Raw genomic sequence first — 25,256 nt, forward strand, 5'->3', positions numbered from 1 at the left:
ATACGTGCAAGCTGTTATATATCTTTTGTCAAACGATGCAATAAACGTGCAAAAGAGATTAGCGCAAAGGTTGATGGGATTGGAACTCGTACAAACACATCGCGAGAGTAATGATTATGTCAAAAATAAAATCTATTTTTAGGTTCAGCGCGGTGCCTTATTGAAGTTGGTGTCAACATCATTGGAAATGTTTATTATATATACTTTTCTAAAAATAAAAAATTTTAACACGCTACTTGTATAATTTTTCATTATTTTGAAACTACCTAGATTATTTATTTTGAAACTTTTATATTTTTAATAATTATCAAAATTATAATCAGTATATGACAACTTCGCACAGGAAAAAAATCAATGAAATTCACCTTGGCTTTTTAGTGAATTCACGGTGAAAAGCTGCAATCTGACAACAATTCACGGTGAAATTTACCTTTTCATCGTGAATTATTAATTGCAGCTTTTCACCGCGAATCCACTAAAAAGTCATGCAATGATTTACATTGAATTTTTTCTGTGTTGGACTTGAAAAGTTTTGGAAGACCATAAGGTGGGACCAATTTGATATGTTGTTTTACGGCCCGACCGCACTTAAAATTTAAAAAATCTAAATCAATGCTGATCATTCACACAGGAAAAATCTAAAAAAGTATATACCTTGATTTTCGGGTGAACTCACATATAATTCACTTTAAAAAGTTGCAATTGTGAAAATGAAATCTGGTAAATTCACCCAAAATATCATGGTGATTCAAAAAAAATTTGCTATGTGTGACTAGTAGTATAGTGACTAGTAGACTACAGCTTTATTCAAAATTTTAAAAGCTTTCTCAAGTTTTTCAATAAAACTGCAATTCACCAATAATCTTTAATTTCACAAGTTTGGTATAATTACTGATTTTTGCTGTGTATAGACTGCAGATGTTTTCACGGGTATAATTATTTACAATATCATTTTTTATATATGAGTATGATTCATTCTTTTTTTGCAAACCACACTGATCCTCTTTTTTCGTTAGCTCGCGGCCTGTAAGAAAATGACAAATTAAAAAAAAATAATGCATCACACGGACACTTGTAAAACTTGTAAAAAAGCTGTGATTGAAAAATGCGGCTCTAATAAAATTTTCCAATGAGCAATCAGACAAAATAATCTGCATACACTGGAGAGTGTTACAAAAAGATTAGTCTTTCAAAATAAAAGAAAAGAGCCGTACTGCTTACCTCTTCTCTCTTTTATTCTTGAAAAAATATATATGATACTTGCTTGAATCTGAGTTCTGCTTGTTAAAAATAAATTCAAAACAAACCATTTACATAAAACACCTTGTTGCAAAGAAGTTACAAACTAAAGTACTAACTAATAGGAGGCTAAGAGACTAAAATGCTAACGAATTGCATAAAACATTTCCACACATATAGATCAACTTTCTGTCGCCCTGTTTTGGTATCAAATTCCAGTCGGGTCAATTTGTATTCACAGCAAGAACTGCCCCGGGATTTACCAGTCAGACCCGACTGTTTGTTTACATTTGTTCGAACCGGGCCGGCCGATCACACCGCTAACCAAAATCCAAAATTTCCGCTTTTCGACCAAATTGATATAGTCTAAGACAACGGTCACTCCCGTAAAAAAATTCCCCTCTTCACGTTTGCTCCTTTTTTAGATGAAACTCGTCTTAGACTATAGCATAGTCTAGAGAAGTTGTTGTGTTTGTTTTGTAAAACAACGAACGTTTTCAGAAAAAAGTAAAAGTATTGATCATATAGAAAAACATTTATCCTAATATATCTCTGATGAAAAATGTCTGGTTTTCTAAAAATATTTAAGTTGTTCTTATCTAATCTTATTTGATGTGTTTGGGTCCAAAATTAGAAGTGATGGGATTCTTTTCTCGTTGCTTTACATTTGTACTCTATTTATAGAAAGGGTTTATCTACAATTCGAAATAAATAAATATATTGTTTTTGGTTCGGTTTGGGTTGATTACGTCATCTTTGAGACTAAATGACGTCATTTCTGATGATTTCAATCTGCCGTGTTGTCACTCCAACCTTCACGCGTCTCCATTCTCGCCACATCGAATCAAATATTTATCTAAAAGAAAACGATTGGAAAAATTTCAATTATTTCGCCCCCGTAAATTTAAAGCCTCAAAATAACTATCGAGCAGAAAGTACTCGTTTTTTGACATCCCTTTAAAAGGAATATAAATCCGTTAGAAGGTTCCAACAGCCTTTCCTTTCGCTTATAACCCAAATTAACTTTCACCAAAAAGCTTTGGTAGAAAAATATAGACTAGATCCCTACAAAACTGCAGGTACTACATGCAGTACAAATCTGTTAGAGGATTCCAGCAGCCTTTCCTTTCGCTTATAACCCAAATTAATTTTCACCAGGATGCTTAAGCAAGGGGGATGTTACAGTAATGAAGACTGACATTCTTCTTCCAGCAACATACTCTTCAGCGCTGCGAATTTTTTTTCCGTCAACGGACCTCGACCTACGCTAGCGGCCGATTTTCAAGGGGCCGAAACCCTACACTAACAGCCGAATACCTACATATTTAATGTGTGATCAGTTTCCAGCGGCCGTCTTCAGTTTTCGGCCGCTAGCGTAGGTCTTCGACCGTTGGCGTAAAAAAATCCGCTTTGGCGCAATAAGGTTTTATTTCTTTCATCTTACCGCTCGATGATGATTACGTGTGAAGATGCGATTTTTCTCTTCAACAACCATTGCTTCAAGATGGTTACTTTTGACCAATGAATTTGTATTTGAAGTATCAGAAGCACCCAATAATTTGTTTATCTCTTCATCTTTTTCCTTCATTTTACCCTTCATATCATACATTTGTTCTTCCAAACGAAAAAGTTCTTTTCTTAATTGTTCGTCACGATTCGACCATTCCTTCTCTTTCGCTAAGTAACTTTCTAAGTACGATTGTTCCATATCTGACATTTTTCTTTTCAACCGTTTAACTTGCGTATGCTGGAATGATAAGATAGAAATGATATGGTAAATAAATAATATGGCATCCCCTGGAGTTCAATTGGTCACCTTTTTAGACCTTGAAGTACCTTTGAGAAATTAATTCTAGTACCCCTTATGGTTGGAAAATAGAAACGATTTAATTTTTGACTTCTTAACAGTTCAAATTTTTATTGAAAGGACTGTTTCACTTTCAAAATTTTGAGTCAGAGTACCAGAGGTCGGATGGCACGTGTCTGTTAGCCATCACCATTCCCATCAAAGGATTTTTGTGTAATTTGCGTATAATCCTCGCCCGTAAAATGAATCAATTACTAAAGTCTCAGGTAGCTCTTGACTTGTGATTTCAGATTCAAAGCGAAAGTTATACAAATTGAAATGAAATTGGATTCTACGTACCGTTCGTTTCTTGAAATGTTTGGTGGTCTCTAGATAAAGTTTTTTCATAGATCTTAAGAACAGGTCTTCATCGGTGGTCGTATCTCGATGTTTGGCTGTAGGTGTAGTTGCTACACTGTGGCGTTGGTGTTTTGTGGTGGTGGTTGTGGTGTGGTTAGCGGCGCCGGCAGAGTGGTAACTACATGTGGAAACCGAAGATCCTCTTTTCATGATTTCACTCCAATGATGATAATTCTTACTCTCCCCGTCACTAAAAACGCAACGTTTGCTACGGTTTGATGTTCGTTTCGGACGCCGTTGCATATCGGAATTACTACGTTGCATATGTTTCTTTGTGCGTGGTTTAAGCCAACGTTTCGCCAAACTCTCATCGCGATGATTTTCGTGGTCACTGTTTTCTTCTTCTGAATCTGATGTGAAGTTTGTTGTTGGAGAGGGTGTCTTACTGACCTGACTGATCCGACTGGCCGACCGATGAGGTGACGACCTTCTTGAAAAACTCTGTGATAACGAATTTTCTAAAGTTCGTTTATCAAGGCTTTTTATAGAAGTTGCAGGTCCGACAACGTTACCGTGTCCATGAGTAACCACTGATGCACGTTGTTTCAAATGAACCATTGAGCGTGACTTATGATTGGGTGTATCCAAAAAAATACTATTTCTTGGCGAGGTTAGATATTTATTGACAGATCCTGTTTCAGTGACGTCATCTTTTCGATCAGTGAAGACATTATCGTCTTTGATATCAATTTTGGTATGAGAATTTTTACGCACTGTAGATGTGTTATTATTTTCAATATCTCCATTCTCGAATAACGAACGACACGATCCTTCGTCGGAATCTGGCCGCGTGATTTTTAATTCGATCTCGCTATCTGATTGGCTACTCCCTGACGTCGTTTCATCACGTGGTCCAGCTGCCACTATAGAGCCGAGCGCTAACCGTTTGCGGCCGTGCTTGGCAAGGATACGCTGTGCTTCCGGGTAATCTCGTATAGATGACATCACATCTTCTTTGCTTAGTACAAATAACTCGATGTATCCGCACGACCGAACGTCTGCCGTTCTCCTAAATGAAATAAAAATCCTTGAGTGAGATTTTTTCATGGACATAACAGCACAAAACACGTCTTTTCGGTATTTTTTAAATCAAAATTAAAATAACTTCTTCTTGCAATATTTTTCCGTCAATAGAAAAATATGTTTTCGAAAGAAAAAATATCAATGAAATGAAATTCAACTAACCTGTTTTGACCAGCACTTAGACTAAGTAATCCAATTTCACCAAAGAAATCGCCAGCTTGCAACACTTTCAACACTCGTCCACTTTCGCTAAAAACAAAATGATAATTAGCAAATCACCAACTATCATATCATTGTGGTTAAGACATTGATGTTCTGATCTTAATATTATGAATTTAAGCTCACCATAAATTTACTGAGATCTCATTTGAACAATACTAAAAAAACTCTGTACTTCGTGCTTCTATCGATAATATAAGAGTATGTATTAATTTTAACCTACCTGACCACTTCAGCCATACCATCACTAATAACATACATCTCTCTGGCAATTTCTCCTTTCCTGATTATGAAATCACCCGGTGTAAAAATATGAAGCTTCATTTTCAATACCAAATCATGTAAAAACTCCGGTTGACATTTTTGAAGGAATGAAACCTGTAATGAAAGAAAAAGTTGACGATGTAAATCATATAAAAAACAACCCAGGAAAGGTGACTGCTTTTCCTTGAAGTTTTCTAATGGTGCTTTAGGAGGTCTTGTAATTTTGCAGCCTGTGACATAACTTTGGTTAAATTGAAATCGTAAATTTGTCTAGTAAAAGGCATAGTGCAAATATATTTCTTGAAATTAATATCCAAAGGAATACCTTTCTAAGAGTTTCTAGATGAACGTGAAGAGCTAATTCCGTTTTCATTTTATCAGGAAGCATGGTAATTTCATTAATGTCGTCTCCACCATTGAAACGTCCTCTGTGAATGCAAAAATATAAAATCTGAATTATTCTTTGTTGTTTAGTTTACACCAGCGAATTCTTGATATAATAAAGGTAATCCTGTAGACATCCCTCTTCGGACCCCTGGACAAAAGCCTAGATTACAGGAACATGACATCAAGATTTGTTCAGTGATATATTCATTTATGGGTTAACAGTGGTAGTATTATAGTATCGTAGTGTTTTCATATTACGGTTCTGTTTCTTTCCTTCCATTCTATTTGCTCATTCTCATAGTCCAATGTAGTTAACTCTCGCTAAATCGAACTCGAACGGGAAATCTAATTCGTTTGAATTACAGAGATATTCAAATTATAGAAGTTCGAATTAGCGAGAGTACCAATCTTGGAGCGAAATATGACATGTTTTTTATACAAGGAAAAACTATATGAGAACACCAGGCTTCGATTTCTGAGGAAAATAAACAAAAATATTCAAAAAATGGCGAAAATTAGAACATGTTAAGATTATTTTTAGGCTTAAAATTCAAAAAGTTAAGAACATCTGAACGCTTCAAATATTTTGGATGTTCTTATAAAAAACGTGTACGTTACCTTGAGTACGTGTAATCGTACCATAATCGGACACGTTTTTGTAAATGTGTTGGTACGTTGTGTTCTTTCATATACTGCATTGTGTTATCCTGAAAAGAATTATTCACAAATATTTTAGAAGGCTCCCCCAGCGGTAACTCTGATCACAATATCATGTAATTTTTTGTCTTTAATCACGGTCACGTAAAACAGGAAAAAACTTGGATAATTACACATCCCTTTGAAAAAAGTCCTAATCACGCACCACGGCTCAAAAATACTTCAGTTCACGATCAAGAAGAAACAAATTCAAAATGATGACATGTTATCACGCTAGAAAACAGTCCCTATCACGACGCAAACTGCTTGGGGGCTTCTTTTAGCCTAATGTCTGATTATCTGCGTAAATTTTATGTTGGTTATTTTCTTTTGTTGTACTTAGCCTGTAAGTTTGATATGAACGGGTTAGATAAGACTCAATACACCCTGAAAGTTTTAAGGCAAAAACTGAAAAATTGTAGCCACGTCACAATCGGTTATAAAGGCGAGTTTCATTTAACCTAAAAGAACCTATCAGAGTAAAGGAAAAAAATTGAATTAACCCTTTGTCTTTCAAACTCCATTCGGCTTGCGTTCATATTTTGAATAACATTTCCAGCTTGCCCTAAAATTGAATTGATTTTTGTCAAATTTTTCGAAGACATCTAATAACATTGTACGGGTCTAAATAATCTGATTTCTTGCAATTTTTTCAAAATAAATGTAAGTAAGCAAGGTTGCTGAACATCTCATCAAACCATAATTCCCTTGAGTACCGTATCAGCTACATGATTTAATATGACTTTTCACTCTAAAAATTGATTTTTCTGCACTCTAGAAAAACTTACCAACGATGGTCGCGAATATGAAGATTCCAGTGATATAGCAAACGATCATGTACGCACATCTATAAAGAATTGATAAAAGTTTTTGACTGTGGGAAAATTGCTGTTTTTCTCAATCCTTAATGTTAGACATTAGCTTTGGGTGAAAATCTGATCCAAACCATAGGTGTGAGAGACCCTATTAATATTATGTTTGACAGTCTTCACAACATAAGATCGAAAGGCTTGACTAAAATTTATAGGATGCTAGATAAAGGAGGAATTCTAGTCAATTGATTGTTCACTCCAAAATCGAAATCAAACTTACTCCACTGTTGTTTCTGGAGTGCTATCCTCACCAATTGTGGTTAGTACTAGCGTTGACCAATACATACATTTGATGTATCTGTGGATCAAAATATGATGTAATCCTTCTAGCTTTGGATACACCCACTTATTGGAACCAAATCCTTCCATCTCCGAAATAATGTAAAAGAAACAGCAATTCCAATGCATCAATAAAAACATAATATGCAACCAAAATACACCACGAACCAAATTCGGAAAGTTAGTCATCGATTCCACTAATTTTTTCCCTTGGAAGACTTTAAAAAATTTGATAAGCCTAGGTATACGAAATGCAGGGTTGGTTTGAAAGAACAAATATAAGAGATCTAACGGTAGCAAGCTGACCAAGTCCAAAATAAATAATGTTGATTTAAAGTATTTAACTGTAACTCGTTTTACGCTCTCTACATATATCCCGTTCTCCAGGAAAGACATTCTGGAGGATACTAAAACGTCTATAATGTATATCAAATCTGCTGTGTAGTCCAGTGAAAACCAAAGACCGGTGTAATTGCGTTGTGCCGCAGGGAAGGCTATCCGTAGAATGATAACCCAGGTGTTGTAATGAATGGCCAGTATGACGATCCATGACCAGATATAGATGAAGGTGCTATAAGGTTCAAATAGTATATGTAAGAAACGACATCGCCTTTGCTCATGAAAATCATCGATACAATTTGAAACGTTAGTTTTTGAATCTTTGATGTCGTTTAACAGCTCTTTGAGTTCAACAGAACTGATGTTTGATGCTCCGTCGGTTAAATGGTTTCCATCCGGTCGGCGTCGTAGGTCGAAACTTGCGCCGGAAAATCGCCGGTCTCTAGTTGTGCTGAATTTATCCAAGAAATGTGATTTTTGTTCGATGGACATACTTCGTTCGCGGTCGCGAGCTCTCGTTTTGCTTCCATTCAAAGCGTCATTGACTGCTAAGATACTCTTGATCTTCTGTGTGGCCACACTCCAACGGCGGTGTGATTCGCTGCGGAATTCACGCCCTATACAATCAAAAGAAGATGAAGATGTTCGGTTATCGTATAAACGTCTGTACCAAGGAATCTTATAAGACATCACTTTATTCAAACTGCTTGGTAGTGAACCAGACTGATCACTGCAATCAGATAAATTAGGAACCTTTAAAGTGTGACAATGTGCCAAATTATTGAGTGATAGAATTTTCTTATTGTTAGCCAATGATGATTTTTTCTTTTTACGTTCGACATTTCCGTCAGTGTCGTAATATAAATCGCTTTCGTCGGCGATTGAGATGGAGGGTAGCTCAATATTGGACGGTGGATACTGCATGACGTCCTCACTTTCCCAGAGAATGACCAGACTGTATTATCGATGACGCCTTAAGAAGACTATCAACTGAAATATGTTTGTTTTAAAGAAATAATTTTCCCTCGATCTTTTTTTGTAAAGATTATCTCGAATTGCGCAAAAGAAAGGGAAATAGAATGAACAATAAAAGAAAAGCACCTGTGTTTTGAACAGGTTTTTCTTTTAGAAGACAAAAAAATTTGGGGACGAAAAATGTTTTAGAAATTGGGGTTTTTTAAAACAATTGTAAAGATGCCCTTAAAAGAGTACCCCCTCCTTGTTTTGAGAAATATCTTTGGGAAGGTCGTCAAATTCTCATTTGAAGGGACTTAAAACTGATCAGATCTTTCTTTTTTTATTTGATCGATGATAGCTTTTATTATCTTGATTATTTTGACGGTGAATAAATTCTTCAAGAAATTATTTCTTCTTTTCCATCGCTGAAATGTTTAACTCTAAAAATTTTACTTTGTTGTTATATAAATATTTGAAAAACAATTTTTAATGAGCTCTTCTTTCGCCCATATGGCGGTGACATTTTGAATTCGATTCTTATCTCTTCCCAAACATTTCCTGATCGTTTTGCAATACTCGTGGTTCAGTTTTTTCTAAGAGATTGATGACCCAGCATAGATATCCACCGACCAACGTTTATAACCTACCTGATATATCGAGAAACATTCTTATAGCGTGTGAAACCTAATTAACAAAAAGTTAGCGTTTCAAAATTCTAACCCAGACAAATTTATTTCTTAAGTTGAGTTAAGCTTCGAGAAAGTTTTGTCCTCTTTTGTCCTCTCTTTTGTCACATGATGACTATAACCCAGGCTGAACGGTGTCTCCTAATTCTCTAGTGTCCTTTGAAAGCAAAAAAAACATTTTGGCTAGGCTGCCTTAGGTATAGTCGAAGGTACGAAGGCATAGCCTAGCTCTTAAAGAAATCCAAGGAAAAAAAACAGAAAATGAAAAAGAAACTAACCTACAAGAGGAGAAAGGCTAGCGTTTAACGACTCCATTTTCAACTGAATGAAAAACTACAGTTTTCTTGTTCTGTTTAAGTTAAAATCTTAATCTTCTACCTCAGCAGGGAGTATATTAGCAAGCCCATGAATACTACCAATTAACTTTCAATGATTAGTTTCAATTTGTTCGATTTACTACGGAAGCAAAAAAAGTTTAAAAACCCACTTATTTCCGTCCTAGAAAAGATACAGAGGGTTCCTGTTTTTGAAAGATTTTAGAAATTAAACTCGAGTTTCCCTCCAATATTAATTTTTACCACCTCTTTCGCAATGTTAAGGAAATGTGTCTAGTGACTGTCCTTTTCGATTATAAAAAACCTTAACCATCACAATACAGAGTGTATGTATTGGAGGATATCAAGGGCGAGGGTAAGTCAAGTCGACGTAAAACAAAGTCGATAGCTGGTGTACGGCTCTATATCGCCTTCTCTATACCGCCTTCTCTATACCACCTAAGCAGATGACGGTATTTTGGTGTTTTTATCGTCGTTAAGCAAAGTGGACGATGATTTTAGCAACAACTTTGCTTTATACTGTCTTCTTAAATTGATCTCAAATGCAAAAACTCGGTAATACTTTAAAAACAATAGAATGTAAGAAAAAGTAGAAGTAATTTCTTACCCTCGAAGAAACTTTTCTACAGTGCTTAGTAATTGGTACACCAAAAGATTTCAAAATTTTCAAAGTTTTACAACGTTGAAATTTCCAAACAACAAATACTTAGACTCTAATAATTTTTCCTTTAGCAAATTTTGTTTGTTTTGTTTTCCCCAAATTGTATAGGTAGGGGTGATCACAAATTGATTAGAAATTAATTGATAACAATCCTTTACACTTTTGTGTTTCTATCTTCCCCTCTAATTCTAAAAGAGGGCCTAACTAATTTGATGTTATCTGGATTTCTTTGGTTTTGTCCAATGTTTTTGTTTGGAAAGCGTGGGTGTTCTTAATCATTTGGTCTTAAGTTACGTCATAATTTTTAAAATTTGATTAAAAGCAGATGTATGACCACCTGAAATTTGTCATATCGTTTAAATTGAAATTTGTTAAAAGCTTGGAGAATTCACACCATCGGTATATAAATTTTTAAACATTATCTATTCTAATCGTAGCCTGATGCTAGAAGACTTATTTAGGCAGTGTAGCAAGTAAGAAAAAATGGGACGCTGTAGTAGTGCAAAACTGATATTATCCCGTAACAATTTATCTATTATCATATAACACTCATATAACACACATAAAAACGAATCCAGTTTTATTCTAATTGTGTTCCCATTAATGGGACAGAGAATCCCCCCCCTGCCCTAAATTACGTAATGTTCCATCACATAGTTTTAGCTTATTCATCCTGACAAAAGAGAACCATGCATATACAAGAAATAAAAGTGACCATAGGCCTGCTTGCCATTGATGAAAGATGCAAAACAATGAAAAGAAGATTTTTGTGAGAAAAACAACGTTACAGTCATACTAATAGTTGCTATTGGATATACATTTCTTTTCATGTCACTTGCTGGCTAGTTTATATTTGATACATGCTATCGACACTATCTTAAAATTCAAATGTTTTTTTAGTGAAAAGCCTTCTAACGCTTTTATCCACTCAACGCTTTATGCAGCATAAATTAGCCATTTTTGCTTCGAAATTTCGGAAATCTTACAAAGTTTTTTAAGGTATCGGAAATAACCATTTTTACGTTAAAATCTTTGTAACGAGGAGATTTAATCCTTAAATTTTGAAATTTTGGCAAAAACAAAAGAAAAATCGGTATTTAAAGGAAAATATTGTTACCCTGAATTTCGGAGATCACGACGAAAATCTTCGGTAAAACCACGTAAAACCCCCTTACAGAGCCCTTTTCCAGCCGAGGTTGTACCTTTCAACCCCCTTCTAAGTTAGAGCAGGAAAGAAATGAAATACCTTTTCTTTTGCTGCACTTTTCACAGACATTGTCTTTTTCATCTTTATAAACTTTGTAGGGTGTACTATGTTGATGTGGTATTCGTAGAAACATGATCTCTTAGCTCAAAACTCCCTTTTCCTTTTTCATAAGATACATGCTTTAACATCTCCAGGTAGTTTTCACACTTATAGAAAATATAACAGCTTTAATTACGTTAAGCTTTTCTCGTTTTTAGTCTAAAAAAAGGTCCCTAGTTTTATCGGTCCCCCTCAAAAGAAATTAGACCCAATTGTTTTTGGTTTTTCGTCCCTAAGCAACTGTGATTTTTACTGGAGCTGAAATTTCAATTTTATGTTCCCATTGAGAAAGTAATGCTTTTTTGTTCAATTTCAAAAATGGTTGAATAATTCTATGAAATAGATGCTAATAAGCTGGGTTAGTTTAGTACATTACAAGCTCAGCAGGCTATTAACTAAAATGTTGATTGGACCCCAGCAGAGGCTTGTACTTTGCGGTGTTTGAACTTTAATTCAACTATTAAAGAGCTGATCCAAAACATTTCGACATGTATTTTTTTCAATTTCAACTTCTTCTTAAACCGTCCAAACTAGACATGACCTGAGCGGGATCTCTTTTTCTTTGACCTTTTTATCGTTTTAGACATTGAGGAGGTGAATATAATACGTTGTTCCCTTTTGGAGCCAATTTTTGAGTTCAAATAGTTCTGACCTAGTACATTTTTGCCGAGATTTCAGGCCAAACAATTCTTTCTTGCATTGAATTTCTCTTGTTATATTTTTTTATTAGCCTTTCTGAAGTCTAACGTACCAAATTACTTTTCTCAAATTATGTTAATTAACTTAAATTACAGTTGACGCTCTCTAATTCGACGTTCTACTATTCGATAGGCTCCCTTATTCGATGAAATTTAAAGTCCCCGTCAACAAGAAATTCATAAACGACGCTCCTTTATTCGATAAGCTCCCTTATTTGATAAAAATTCAATCCCCCTTGAAGATCGAATTAGAGAGCGACAACTGTTTTCCTGAAGAGAAAAGAGTTTCTTATGATCGATTTCTATGGAATGATTCTCAAAAACCAGAAAGCGATTTGAAACATTCCACATCCTCAAATAGCCGTCTATAAAAATTTCACACTCAATAAAAATCTAGATTAGTTTCCCCAAAAAAAATTTCTGGAAAAATCTCGAGAAAAACACTATTATTCAGAAGTTTAACCACAAGTAGACTTGAGGTTCTGGTTCCTTTTGAAAATCATAACTATTATAAAAAGCGTGCTATTTAGAAACGAAAATTCTATCGATCGCTCGAGATTTCTGATTTCTAAAATCAAATTTTCAGTAATTTGGAAAGAAATTTGAATTTCTTCAAATTGAGGAAATTTTTCCTGCAGAATTAATTATATTCAAAAGGAGATACCATAATAGATTACCAAAAGTTTTTGACCTAAACGTAAAAGATAGAAAGTCTCTCTAAAATATATTTTCAACCAAAACTTTACCTTTAAAGCGTACTCGACGTTTTTCCCTAACAACCTTCCTGACCTGATACCTTCTTGTAGTTTTGAAGATCAACGAATGCTCTGTATAACTCTTCAATTCATAAAAACTACTTTCTGACAATCCGAACATTTCATAGAGAAATTCATCAAACAACTAGGTCATGTCGAACTCGAAAAATCAATTTCTTATGCTATGAAAATGGAGCTTAGAACTGTCAAGAAAGGAGAAAAGAATGAAAAAGTTTTTAGGAAGTTGATGATGATTGCAATCTGAGGTTATGTCTCTTTTTTCATTTATTTTTCTTTGTATTATGACGCCTTTACCGCGTGCGATCTGGATTGACTTTTTCAGACTAGGCTGTTTGATTGTCTTTACTACACCCGATATGGAAATTTTGAAATTCGCACATTAAGTGATATTACACTCTTGTACGCTCTGTTTCTGATACACTAATCGGTTTGCTGGTGCCCTTTATAGCGAATTATGTTCATTCTACTCACTTAGCTAGCTACTGAGAGGAAACCATTTTCAACTTTTCAAGGTTTTGGAAATATGAAGCATTCCAGCTTCTGTACTCAGCTTTGTGCAAGTAGACGTATAACTTTTCGACAGTAGCCGCCAATTGCCGTGTGTGGGCATTTTTTTGTCGGTTTTACCACCCTAAAAGTCTTTTTTTCGCAATAGCGAAAAGGTATAAAAAAGAATTGGATCGAGTTTAGGGGGATAATCAAATAATAAAGAGGCACGCGCCTCGACTACGGTCGAAAAGGTGCATTCTCTTGTAATGATAAAAGAATTTACTTACTGCAAGCTTTACACATTTTCAACAAACTTCTGATATCTTCACTACTACTGTCACCACGCCAAGAAGTTTGAGTCTCTTGGTTTCTCTTCTGTTTACTCATCCTGCCCTCTGATTCTCAACTGACTTTTATTTATATCCATTGAGCTATATCTCTAATCGAATTCGTGACTTTGAAATGTCAACTCTTTTATTTTTTTCGACATCCGAAAACATATTATATTAATGGATTTCCGAAATATCCTCCATTTTCGATTCTGTCTGTGGACGACCGCTATTCACAAAAATTGCACGGAAAATAATTTGCGTAGGAGAATGGTTAAAAGCCTTGCAATCAGAAAAATCTAGTCTGGAGGAAGATTCATTGTAAGTCCACATACCTTGAAGGCCTCAACCTCCCAAATATTCAATACTTAGAAAAACTGATATTTTTGCATACATGAGAGATCATGTGCGTTAGACTTAGATGATTTTATCTTCAAAAAAATCCCAAAAGAAGTATAAATTTGGAATAATGAAAATACCTCGACGACGATTTATTTCGTTATCAATTTCAATCATCAACATATCATTGCCTTCTTCTCTTTCACCGTCACCATCCTCGTCATAAAAAACCTCATCACGATAAAACTCTTCAAAACTTTTCATTTTTCCTTTAAAACGTTCGATCGTTCCTGACTGCACACGAACTTGTAGAACCCCAATAAAAATCATTTGATTATGATGTGAAAATTCAACCAGATTTGATAGTTTTTTTATGAAGAATTCTTTCTTTTGTGTAGCTTACTGTTAAATAAAGGAGTGTTTCACTTTCATGTTTGAACCAAAAACGGGAACGAAAAACCCCTGCAAGCCCTATATGACATTGTGGTTGAAATTTTGTAATTGGATAATTCTGTCAATAATTTATGATGAAAAAGTAACTTTTTGCAGGTCGTGCAATTGATTTCATCTTCAAAGAAAATCTCTTCACCGTTTTATCACCACGACCTTTTCCACTTAAATCCAATAATAAACCTCACGATGTAGATGTTCCTTCAAGAAAAGAAACAAGGTCGAACGAAAAAGATTAGCGAGTACCTCACCAAAATCCGGGATTTTTCGTTCCGTTTCTTGGTGAGTTCCACTTTGACGATTTTTTTGAAATAGAAGCCTCTTTCAAGTGGATTGACGCAAATTCGATTTTTTCGCTACTGCAGTCTGAGCTTAGAAAGCTAAAAGTGACGTAAAAAAATCGAATGTTTAGAGCCCGAAAACCCGGGCTCCAAACATTTGAAAAAGTTGCAAAGTGGAATAGCCGTTCATTGCGTAGAAAAGACGCGGATGACGTATCATCTTATTTGTTAGAAAAAGGGTTTTTTTTTCTATCGATACTGCTTGTGTTCCATCAGCGTAAACTCGATTCAAACCCGCTTGCACCACTTGGCTAAGGATAAGTTACAATGGTGCAAAAGTGGTTTCGGAAACGGAAAGTCGGGAATTCAAGAAAAGTTGCATGATTTTGGATTTTTTCAATTTACAGATTGTAAATCAGTTTTTCGGCGGATATTTTAAAAAAGATTTGCAGTGCTGACACTGGCCTGGTGGGTAACCGTTCAACAAAGAAAGTACGGAATTATTTTTGAAGCATTTGTAATTTTAGTAAATCTACCAAATATTTGACATTGTCATGTGAACTGTAGAGACTTAATCAAAATTAAAAATGTTAAAGATACAGATGATCATTTTTAAAAGAACTTGAAAATACTAAAAAATATATACCATTTTGGAGGTACTTGCCCAATACATGTCTGCTTGCGCGATCAAAGAAATAAGGCGGTGTTTCATATTCCCAATGAGGTTGATGGTTCCGTCGGTTGTAATTTCTATTCGACAACATTAAACTATCTCTTCAAAATTTCAAAACGAAACTCCTACTGAGCATTATGTCAAATATCAAATGAAAATAATTTTGATCAGGTTTGGTGTGTGAAAAAATACCACTGTTTCATCAAAGCATCAAAGACAAAAAAAATTTGAGCATCTAATTGGTGTTGCAAACTAACATTCAATGAATTATTCAATATTTTTCTCTTTTAATTCTCATTTCCAAAAAAAAAATTATCTTTATTTTTTTCGCAAACTGATCTTCCCTCAACAATTTTTTTAAACGATGATTTTTTGTGCATAGAAAACTCTCTCATCTTCTTCTTTTTCGCTTTTCGATTTCGATTATTTTGTGGTTGTTTTGAAAAGTTAGTGATCATCCAGTCATTATCTAATGGATAATCCAGGTCCGAAAAATAGGGGACCAATCATTTCATATACCCTCCCACTGTCTCTCTCTCCCCTTAAAATTCTCATAATATGCTAGCTAACTTTACGCCTACTTGCAGCAGTTACAGTTTCATCATCAAAAGAACTCACTGCGAGTAAGGATAATGAAAAAAAATCTAATATTTTACTATTTTTAGAAAAGGCTCTATAAGATACACCTACGACCTCCCATTAAAGTCATTTTGAAGACTTTTATGGATGTTTTCATACCATATTTTATTTAAAATGTTGTGCAACCTTAATGTCCACCCATAAAGCCTGGTTTACATTTTCCAAGTCAATAAGCTGAAGAAAGTAAGAAAGTAAACTAAGAGCATCCTTTAACGGTTGCAAAGATTCATTGTGGATGCGGACTATTTACGCTATCTTGAACACTCCTGTCTCAGTGACCCAAAGGGTACTTTATAACTCAAAATAAGATGAACAAGTTAAATGACATCGTAAAGTCTACTGTTAATGGGGAGGGGGGTTTGTTAATCGCCCAATACTCCTACAGCGCTTCTCATAATTTTAGCATCATTCCCAATAGAGATGAAATGTTAGGGTATTTCGTCCTATCAAAGAAAAGAAACAAACCTTGGGCATCTTCATCACCTGTGGCCATATTCATGGTGATTGTTTTCGTGGTCGCACGCCGCGTCAACATCTTTTCTTGAGGGTTCAATGAATTACCATCTCTACAAAACCCATTTTCCAAGATGGGAGATATGTTAGGTTGAGTTGAATATTGGATGGAGTTTTTTTGAGTTGTCCGATTCGGAATGGATGTGGTTGATTTTGCTGACTGCATTTCTGTATCTTCGTATATTACCTCTTGAAAAGATATTAGAAAATAATAAAGTTATGAATGAACGATTCATTAGAATGAAGCAAACTGATGGCTAAAAATAATTTTTTCAACAGACTGAGAGTCTTGGAAGAAAATTCCTTTTCTTGACCTTTACCCTTTAAGTGCCACAGTCCTTTTTTCTAAGTTTTTTAAAGAAAATTCGCTAGTTGAAACTTTATTAAAAGCTTTTATCTCCGGATCTAGAAGGAGTTAGAAGCTCTTTCATAGGTCGTTTGATAGCTTAGAGTCTCTTGCTGTGCGGACTGAATGACGGAAAGGTGCCCGGTGGTAAAACTTCAAATCAATTGGCTAGAGGACAGAATAAAGTAAAGCAGGGCCAAATTTGGAGATTCTTGGATCACTCGGTGACCAAAAATGGTCAAAAAACGGTCAAAATTTCAAAAAAGTGGATTTTTGTCAAATTTTGGCTTTTTTTTGACTTTTTGGCTTAAAGTCTCACAACATAGACTCACTTTTGAAGCCCATGAAGCCCAATCCAATTCCTACGAGTTTGACCAAAAACGAAGATTTCTAACTCAAACTGGGCATTACAGGAGGGCTTCGCTATACCGACATACCGATATACCCGATATTGGCACTTGAAGGGTTATATGGAAGCCGATATGTACAAAAATGACTGCAAACCAAGGTTTACAGTTCTAAACTTAGGTTTGCAATTCTAAACTTTGGTTTGCAGCTTGTAAACTTAGGTTTGCAGTCTCTAAACCTGTGTTTACAGCTCTAAACCTTGGTTTGCAGCCCTGCAAACCTAAGTTAATGTGTAAACATAGGTTTAGAGAGACTGCAAACCTAGGTTTGTAAATCTGTCAATCAAAATTTCGTTAAGCCAATCAGCGTTTGTTTTTGTTAACTTCTTTCAGCCAATCGAAACTGAGTAAAAAAATTCCATAGCTGGAAACCACAACGCTGATTTAAGACATTTTATAGACTAAACGACTAGTAAATAAGGAAATAAATGATCTGCCATTTTGAAAAGCGCACGCGAGGCAGGCATCACGAATATACCTAGAAAGAAAGCAGGGGATGAATGTATTTTTTTCAAATTATCTGAGAGAAATTATGATATAAATTTAAAAGACGGGGGTAATGTTATTATAATATGGGTAAAATTGCCGCTTTTTTAACCTGACTGAAATTCGAGCCGTTACTAGCTGGAGCGGGGAAACAGATAGTTTTAAGGAAAAGGTCTCTCCTAGAAAATCGGATCTGTTTCCCCATTTTTCAAAAAAAGCTCTCTCCTGGAAAAGGGAAACAGATATTTCGGGGAAATGTGCTCGTTGGCTGCTTCTGAATGAGCAATAGACAATAGATTTTGCATATTATTCGGGTCCGGGATTTACTATTGTCAAGGAGTTTCAGTTGAAACTATTTTGTAAACCTAAGTTTCTTATGCGTAAACCTAGGTTTACCTATCTAAACCTAGGTTTACAAGTTGTAAACCAAGGTTTAGAGCTGTAAACCTAGGTTTAGAGCTGTAAACCTAGGTTAACAGTAATTTTTGTGCTAAACGGCTTCCATAGGGTTAATCGTCTCATTAACTGGCTTATCTGCGGAACTGTAAACTTTTATCCGAAGTTAGCAGAAGAAGATACCCTGTCTCATTGCCCCGAATTCACACAGATGGGATAAAAATGTCCATCAAATTGCGATATCAAATCTTCTTAGGTTATTACACTCTTTTTTATAAGAACAATAAGGCTCAGGGACACCAAAAATATAAGAACAGTTTAAGAACAAAGCCAAGCTTAAAATAGCTGAATTTCAATGCATTTAGGGGTAGTAAAATTTGGGCATACCTCAAATTTTCTCTGAAATTATAAAAACAAGTAAGAAAATCGAGGCTCAAAGTGCCGAAAAATGTGAAGAGGAGAACCTTGACAAAAATTCACTGGTTCTTATAAAGAAAAATGTAACTTATTCTTTGTCTGTGGGTAAGGTTTTTGAGGGCAGTCTTTTCCCGATTCATTTTGAATGGGGGGTGGTATGGTTATGGATCCCCTATTGGGAAAACATTTTGGGCCATTTTTACCACCGAGGATGGTTTCCTAGGACAAATTATTTAGCACTGTGGTATCCAACCGGTTTTTTAACATGAGAATGCCAAAGTCTGTACAAATATTAACTTCCGTCTCTGTCAGCCCAGTCTAATCTTTGTGAAAATTACATTAAAATTTTTTGCAAAGGATTTTGCGAAACTTACCGGTGTCAAATCTTATTCTTCGCGTCATGTCTATCAATTAATATCAAATTACTTCTTCAAGTTAGTTCGTTTGAACTTTAGCTAAGCTGAATCTTGATAAAGTTACTAGGCTAGATAATTTGATTTAAATAATAACGATTAAAAAAGAGAGAAAAAAGAAGAATGAAAAATCAGACCATGATATTCCGCCACGGCAGGCATTCATTTTTCTTGTTTTTTTCTTGAAGTCATTTTTCCTCTGAAAATCTTCCCATAATCGTGTAAAATACTGTATTTTTACAATGAAAAAAAATTTTCCCATACATCTTTTTGGATCCCTCGAAAGTAATCCTAAAAAACTCACCTTTTCCAAATGTTACACCATTATTTCTTGTTGAACTTTGGGCAATCTCAAGCGTATCTCCCGTCATTCCTCAACTCATATCGAATGTTTTCCTATGTTTGAAGAGGTCCAAAAAAGTTCCCAAGCGTTCCTGCTATGCTATCGCCGCCTTTTCTCACGGAGTATTAAAATATTAGTTCTTTTATCAATAATATTTCATTAAATATATTATAGACGAGTAGGGCAGGATCTCTTTCACAGAAAAGATTTTCCCTCAATTATAGTTATAATTCCTTGGAGTCAAAAAGAACAGAAGGTTTTTAAATAATATTTTTCACTTTAAGTGTAATATTTTTGATTCTTCTAAATAGCTGTTTTTTTGCAGTTTTGAAAATCTCCTCAAAAGATAAATTAATACGTCCTCTTAAACTAGGCTATTCTCACGAATTATTATTTTAAATTTAAATGAGATTTGCAGTCACTTTATTCATTTTTCCTCGAATAAAAAGCCAGGAAAGAAGAGGTTTTGGATCTGTCCCAAGTCGCCTTCACAGGAAAAATCAAAATACTTCACCGTGTCTATTTGGGTGAACTCACGGAGAATAATAACCTAAAACCCGTACATAAAGCATTTTCATTAGAAGCACTATCGCTGCAATTTAATGAATGTACGAGCATTAAATTTATCTGATGATACCGAATTCGAACTTATGCATTTCGTTGTCTTTTTTTCCAGGAATGTGGTTCGCTATTTTGAATTTTCTGAATTATGTTGGAATGTTAACGAATGCTTTGATTCTCGGCTTGACCTCACAATATGGGAACCAGTACAAAATGAAAACGTTCAATGTCAATCTCCCTAGCAACGTGACCGCGTTCAATACAATAACCAATCAAACAGTGAACAGCTTTCCTGTCACTATCGAGTCAAACAATAATCTATGGATTATTCTAATTTTCGAGGTAAAGTCTTGAGTATTCTACACTATTCGCTTATTCATTTCAATACTAACCTTACTCACAAAAGGTGATAAGGGATTAGTCTAGCATTTTAGACAACTAATTCATTAAGAAAAAACAAAAGTACGAAGGAACAACTTGTAGTTTATACAAACGCATATTATCCCGTAATTATCACTTTAACACTCACATTACATGGATTATAAACGACTCCAGTCTACAAAAGGATCAGTCATTGAGTTTACAGCCCGAAGGGCTAGAGCAGAATCTCTAACCTTTCCCAGGCAAAAAAAGGGAAGCCACTTATTTCCTTAATCCAGAACGCGCCTAAGGCGCCGCGATCATGACCACGGGTTGTATCTAGTGGTTTCTTTGTTTTTGAGGACTGTATTCTATAATCTATAATATAATCTAGCAATAGATTTTACTTTGAATATAGCGTTTGTATAAAAACCACGCGCGGGCGTTCTGGATGGAGAATAAGTGGCTTCATTTCCCATATCCAGGAGTCTCTAGTCTAGCCCTTCGGGCTTGGAATTCAATGGAATAAGTATATCGCTCTGGTTATGAAAAGTAACACAATTTGTGTTTTGCCAAATCGAGTTATGCTGAAACTTGAAATGCAGCAGTATCTCCTTAACCAGTTAAAAGCATACTCTTGTCTCCCGAATAGACGTCCCCCCGCTAATTGTTAAGAGAAAAAAAATCCATCCCCCCGCTCTTATTAAGACCCCCCGCTAATTAAATTTGAATAGCTAAATTTTTTATTACAGTGTAGATAGACCTTAAACTTGTTAAAATTTTCCTTTTTGTTAGTATTGGTTCTTATTTTACGTGTTCATTTGTTAAAGTTTCACTTTTGTTGTTGAAATTGATATCAGTTAAAAAGAATTATGTCTTCAAATTACCCCCCCTCTTATTCCATCCACCCCGCTTATTAGAATTTAGAAAATTTTCCTACCCCCCTGCTTATTCGGACCCCCCCCCCGTCTATTCGGGAGACAAGAGTAGCTTAAGCTAAACTTTATGCACATACTTACATATAACCATGATACCATCTAAAGAAAACATTTTCCCCGCGAATAATCCGAACGCTACTAATCTTTTCTTTGAAACTTTCTCAAACGCCGTTTACATGGCGGAGACATTAAATTCGAAGTTATGCAAACCCATTTTTTCTGAAAAAAGAAAAGAAAAGTTGAGCTCGTTTTTAATAAAAGGTTCAAAATATTTCCCGTAACTTATGTTATCGTCAAGATAGCCCTAAATCCAGTCTTAAAATACCCCCATATCCTACGATTAAGTTTTGAAAGCCGGAGACATATTCCTTTTGTATGTTTTTCATTTCGCTGTTCCTTTTCGTGTTTTTGAGGTCGATCTTGTTTCGAGCTTTATTGCAAGGTGGTTTTCCATTCAAAAGGCCCTCTTTTGACCGTTATTCCGACCATGGTCTAACTCAATTTTTTCAAGGCGTCTTCATCAAGTTATGTCATCAAAAACTTTACTCCAAAGAATCTACTTTTCGAAAGAATAGTTTTTCTTTTAACTAGTATAGCTAGAATGATATCTAAAAATGCCCTTTTTGAATCATTAAAAAAGCCATCATAAAACTTTTAATACTACAATCCACCAAATAAAAATTAATCTCGAAAGGCCTACAAAACTTTTTCCTATCAAGATTTCTTTTCGTTTGAAAATCAAAGAGACCCCTAAAAATATTGTCATTGAAGGTAAAACCTCCTCAGAAGTTAGCCCTCATTTTAATCACGAGGAAAATTATTTTCAATTTGTTTTTGTTTTCTCGAAGAACCATCTGATGGCGAAGAATGTTGGAAAAGTAAAAGACTTTCTTCAACAATTGTTTTGTCTTCACCAGGAGCCAATATATTTTGCAAACCAAACTTTTGTTTTCAAACCTAAGTTTATGAAAACCCAAAATAATAAGAAAAACTTTTAAAATGGAAAATTGTTGTCAGGTCACCCGCCCCCTTTTTGCCCCTACTGTACTCAAATCAAGTGTATTTTTTGTTAATAGAACGTTGTACTTGCTGTGAAGTTTGTGATTGCTTACGCAATTCCTGATATCCCCGAATCAGTCTCCGAAGCCAAGAGCCAGGTATGAACATTATATGAAAGTTTTAGATTAATTGAGACTACTTTTAGATTCACAAATTCAGCGAGGACAAAATATTTACCAGTAGTTCTGGACCTTATAAATTACGTCACAAAATATAGGTACACTTGTCTCGTTTTAAACGAAAGGCCTGCATTAAAGATGGTATGAATGATTTATGATTTGTGACGTAATAAAGAAAACATTGTACCATATAACATATGATAAAGGGCATACCGGATAAGTGGGATGGGGGAACCTGGGAACCTAAAGTGGGAACCTAAATGAACACCTGAAAAGTGGGATGGGGGAACCTAAGTGGGAACCTAAATGAACACCTGAAAAGTGGGATGGGGGAACCTAAGTGGGAACCTAAATGAACACCGGAAAAGTGGGATGGGGGAACCTAAAGTGGGAACCTAAATGAACACCGGAAAAGTGGGATGGGGGAACCTAAGTGGGAACCTAAATGAACACCGGAAAAGTGGGATGGGGGAACCTAAGTGGGAACCTAAATGAACACCGGAAAAGTGGGATGGGGGAACCTAAGTGGGAACCTAAGTTGTTTAATTATTAATAGAATTGAAATATTTTTCTTTAAAAACAAATAATAAGCGAAAAATAAGACTTGCTCGATAGCAAGTCTTATCGTAGTTTGAGAAGAATTCCTTTATGTTTAAATAAATAGGTCTATTGAAAATGGCGATTTGTGTTTACTTTTCAAATTTTGAAATTTTGAAAAGATGTGCCCATATTTTTTACCTGAAAAGTGGGATGGGGGAACCCGGGAACCTAAAGTGGGAACCTAATTTGTTATTATTATTTTTCTTTAAAAAACAAATACATAAAGATAAGAAAGATATTATATGCAAGGAAAGAAAAAACCTTTTATCATAATAAGAACACCAGTTATTTACTTTTTACATTACGGTTCGCAAACAATAATGTTGAAAATAAAACAAAGGGAATTTATTTATTCAATTAGCTCAAAAAAGCATGTTTATTTATCAGCAGTTTTATAGTGCATCTTTTTGAAAGGTTCTTTTTAGTAAATGACTTAATTGACTTTAAACTTTAAACTTTAAACCGTCATATCTTCAAATCTAGAAGGAATTAGAAGTTCGTTCATAGCTCGATGGATAACTTAGAGCCTCTTCTTTCTTTTGCACGGATCTAATTTGCTTGAATACAGAATCTAGTAAAACATTATTTACGATCTAGTTTTTGTTCACTCTTGATGCAATACACATTGTTTTTTATTAGCAGCTCCAATTTTCGGGTCAGGGCTGGGGTCGCTTAGCATTTAACGGATTCTAGCTCGTTTTTCTTTCTGTACCAACCAAACAGTACAGCGTGTGAATACACTTCATTAATTAAAAATGTTTGATAGTAAAATAGAACATATTGCACGGCTTGCCACGTTTCAATACACATAAGCATAGATCCACGGGGGGGGGGGGCACTCAAGGTAAACGACCTACCGTACGTGCGGCCCTTTTTTCCAAGCTTCCCAAAGTACACTGTAAGGGTGGAAATTAGCAAAAATGAGAATAAGTGCACTCTAAGGGTTTAAAATTTGGTCAAAGCCAGTCCGGCTTTTAGAATTTCATCCGAACAAGTGTCATGTTTTAACACTGGGTAAATTTTGGAACATCAAATATGTCCATCCCTATCAGGATCTGTTCTAGAACATGTTGACCAAGAAAAAGATCTAGGAGTGATAATCGATAGTGACCTGACCTTTGAAGCCCATATATTCAGTAAAATCAAGAAAGCTAACTCTATCGTTGGCTTGATTAGCAGGAGCTTCGAATTTCTCTCACCAGATATGTTTCGAACGCTTTTCATTGCATTTGTCAGACCCCATTTGGAATATGCACATGTAGTATGGTCTCCAAGGCTAATCAACCATATCAATGCAATCGAGGGTGTCCAACGAAGAGCTACAAGGCTAGTTAGTTGCTATAGAAACTACTCATACGAAGATCGGCTACGACTCATCAATCTACCTAGCCTAAAGACCAGGCGGCAAGTTGGTGATATGGTGGAAGTTTTCAAGAACCTCCACATTTATGACGAGTCTATAAGATCAGAGAAATTTACTCCTCGAACACGACCACGACGTCAGCATGATTACGAGCTTCAAAGGAACTTTGCTAATGACGGTATGAGAGGCTACCAAAGCAACTCTCTTTTTTACAGAAGTGTGAAACCTTGGAATGATCTAGAAGAAGATATTATTGAAGCACCATCCTTACAAGTCTTCAAAGAGCGTTTGATAAAAGAAAGGGAGAAAAACTTTATAAAATGTAAAATCAAAAGTTCTGTTTCATAGGAGGTCAATAGACGTGCGAAATATATTGCTATAAAAAAAAAAAATAAAAAAAAAAAATAAAAAAAAAAAAAATTAGGTTCCCACTTAGGTTCCCCCATCCCACTTTTCCGGTGTTCATTTAGGTTCCCACTTAGGTTCCCCCATCCCACTTTTCCGGTGTTCATTTAGGTTCCCACTTAGGTTCCCCCATCCCACTTTTCCGGTGTTCATTTAGGTTCCCACTTAGGTTCCCCCATCCCACTTTTCAGGTGTTCATTTAGGTTCCCACTTTAGGTTCCCAGGTTCCCCCATCCCACTTATCCGGTATGCCATGATAAAGATGTGGTGTGCCATATTTCATTCAAAAAGACCAACTAGATAAAAAATTAAGGGCGAAAAGCCTCTTCCTTTTTCTGAGACGCGCCTAAGAGCCGAGTATGAAAATGGTTTAAGGTGTCACCATAA

At 35.3% G+C, this 25,256-nt stretch overlaps 2 protein-coding genes across 5 annotated transcripts in view; one reads left to right on the plus strand and one right to left on the minus strand.

Moving 5' to 3' along the window:
* The window catches only part of LOC136814525 (anoctamin-7-like), a 38,622-nt gene that overhangs the window by 12,732 nt on the left and 634 nt on the right, over nt 1-25,256 (plus strand). The window contains exons 13-14 of the mRNA XM_067071085.1: nt 20,141-20,367; nt 22,400-22,480. Of these exons, the coding sequence (XP_066927186.1) occupies nt 20,141-20,367; nt 22,400-22,480 (308 nt within the window). The remainder of the gene's footprint in view (nt 1-20,140; nt 20,368-22,399; nt 22,481-25,256) is intronic.
* On the minus strand, nt 1,823-19,599 carry LOC136814516 (cyclic nucleotide-gated channel alpha-3-like). 4 transcript variants are annotated; one of them, XM_067071071.1, is made up of 12 exons: nt 19,426-19,599; nt 16,609-16,845; nt 7,127-8,141; nt 6,823-6,881; nt 6,538-6,599; nt 5,957-6,045; nt 5,277-5,379; nt 4,911-5,065; nt 4,631-4,717; nt 3,386-4,454; nt 2,684-2,986; nt 1,823-2,095 (listed from the first exon to the last, which is right to left on the minus strand). In XM_067071071.1, the coding sequence occupies exons 1-12, from the start codon at nt 19,490-19,492 to the stop codon at nt 2,084-2,086; spliced, it is 3,258 nt and encodes a 1,085-aa protein (XP_066927172.1). In that variant the 5' UTR covers nt 19,493-19,599; the 3' UTR covers nt 1,823-2,083. The 4 variants fall into 4 exon arrangements, with proteins under 4 accessions (XP_066927172.1, XP_066927173.1, XP_066927175.1 ...); XM_067071072.1 differs by lacking the exons at nt 16,609-16,845; nt 19,426-19,599 and adding an exon at nt 15,478-15,642 and having other exon boundaries at nt 2,002-2,095; XM_067071074.1 differs by lacking the exons at nt 16,609-16,845; nt 19,426-19,599 and adding an exon at nt 13,720-13,803 and having other exon boundaries at nt 2,002-2,095.

This window comes from Clytia hemisphaerica, unplaced genomic scaffold (assembly GCF_902728285.1).
Source record: "Clytia hemisphaerica strain Z4C2 unplaced genomic scaffold, Clytia hemisphaerica genome assembly, whole genome shotgun sequence".
NCBI lineage: Eukaryota > Metazoa > Cnidaria > Hydrozoa > Leptothecata > Clytiidae > Clytia > Clytia hemisphaerica.

Bases quoted from the DNA above. Each gene is read 5' to 3' on its own strand.
- LOC136814516 (XM_067071071.1), bottom strand. From the start codon at position 19,492: ATGACGGGAGATACGCTTGAGATTGCCCAAAGTTCAACAAGAAATAAT. The intron at 16,846-19,425 runs GTGAGTTTTTTA...TATCTTTTCAAG, and splicing joins TGGTGTAACATTTGGAAAAG to AGGTAATATACGAAGATACA. The intron at 2,987-3,385 runs GTACGTAGAATC...TTATCATTCCAG, and splicing joins AACATTTCAAGAAACGAACG to CATACGCAAGTTAAACGGTT.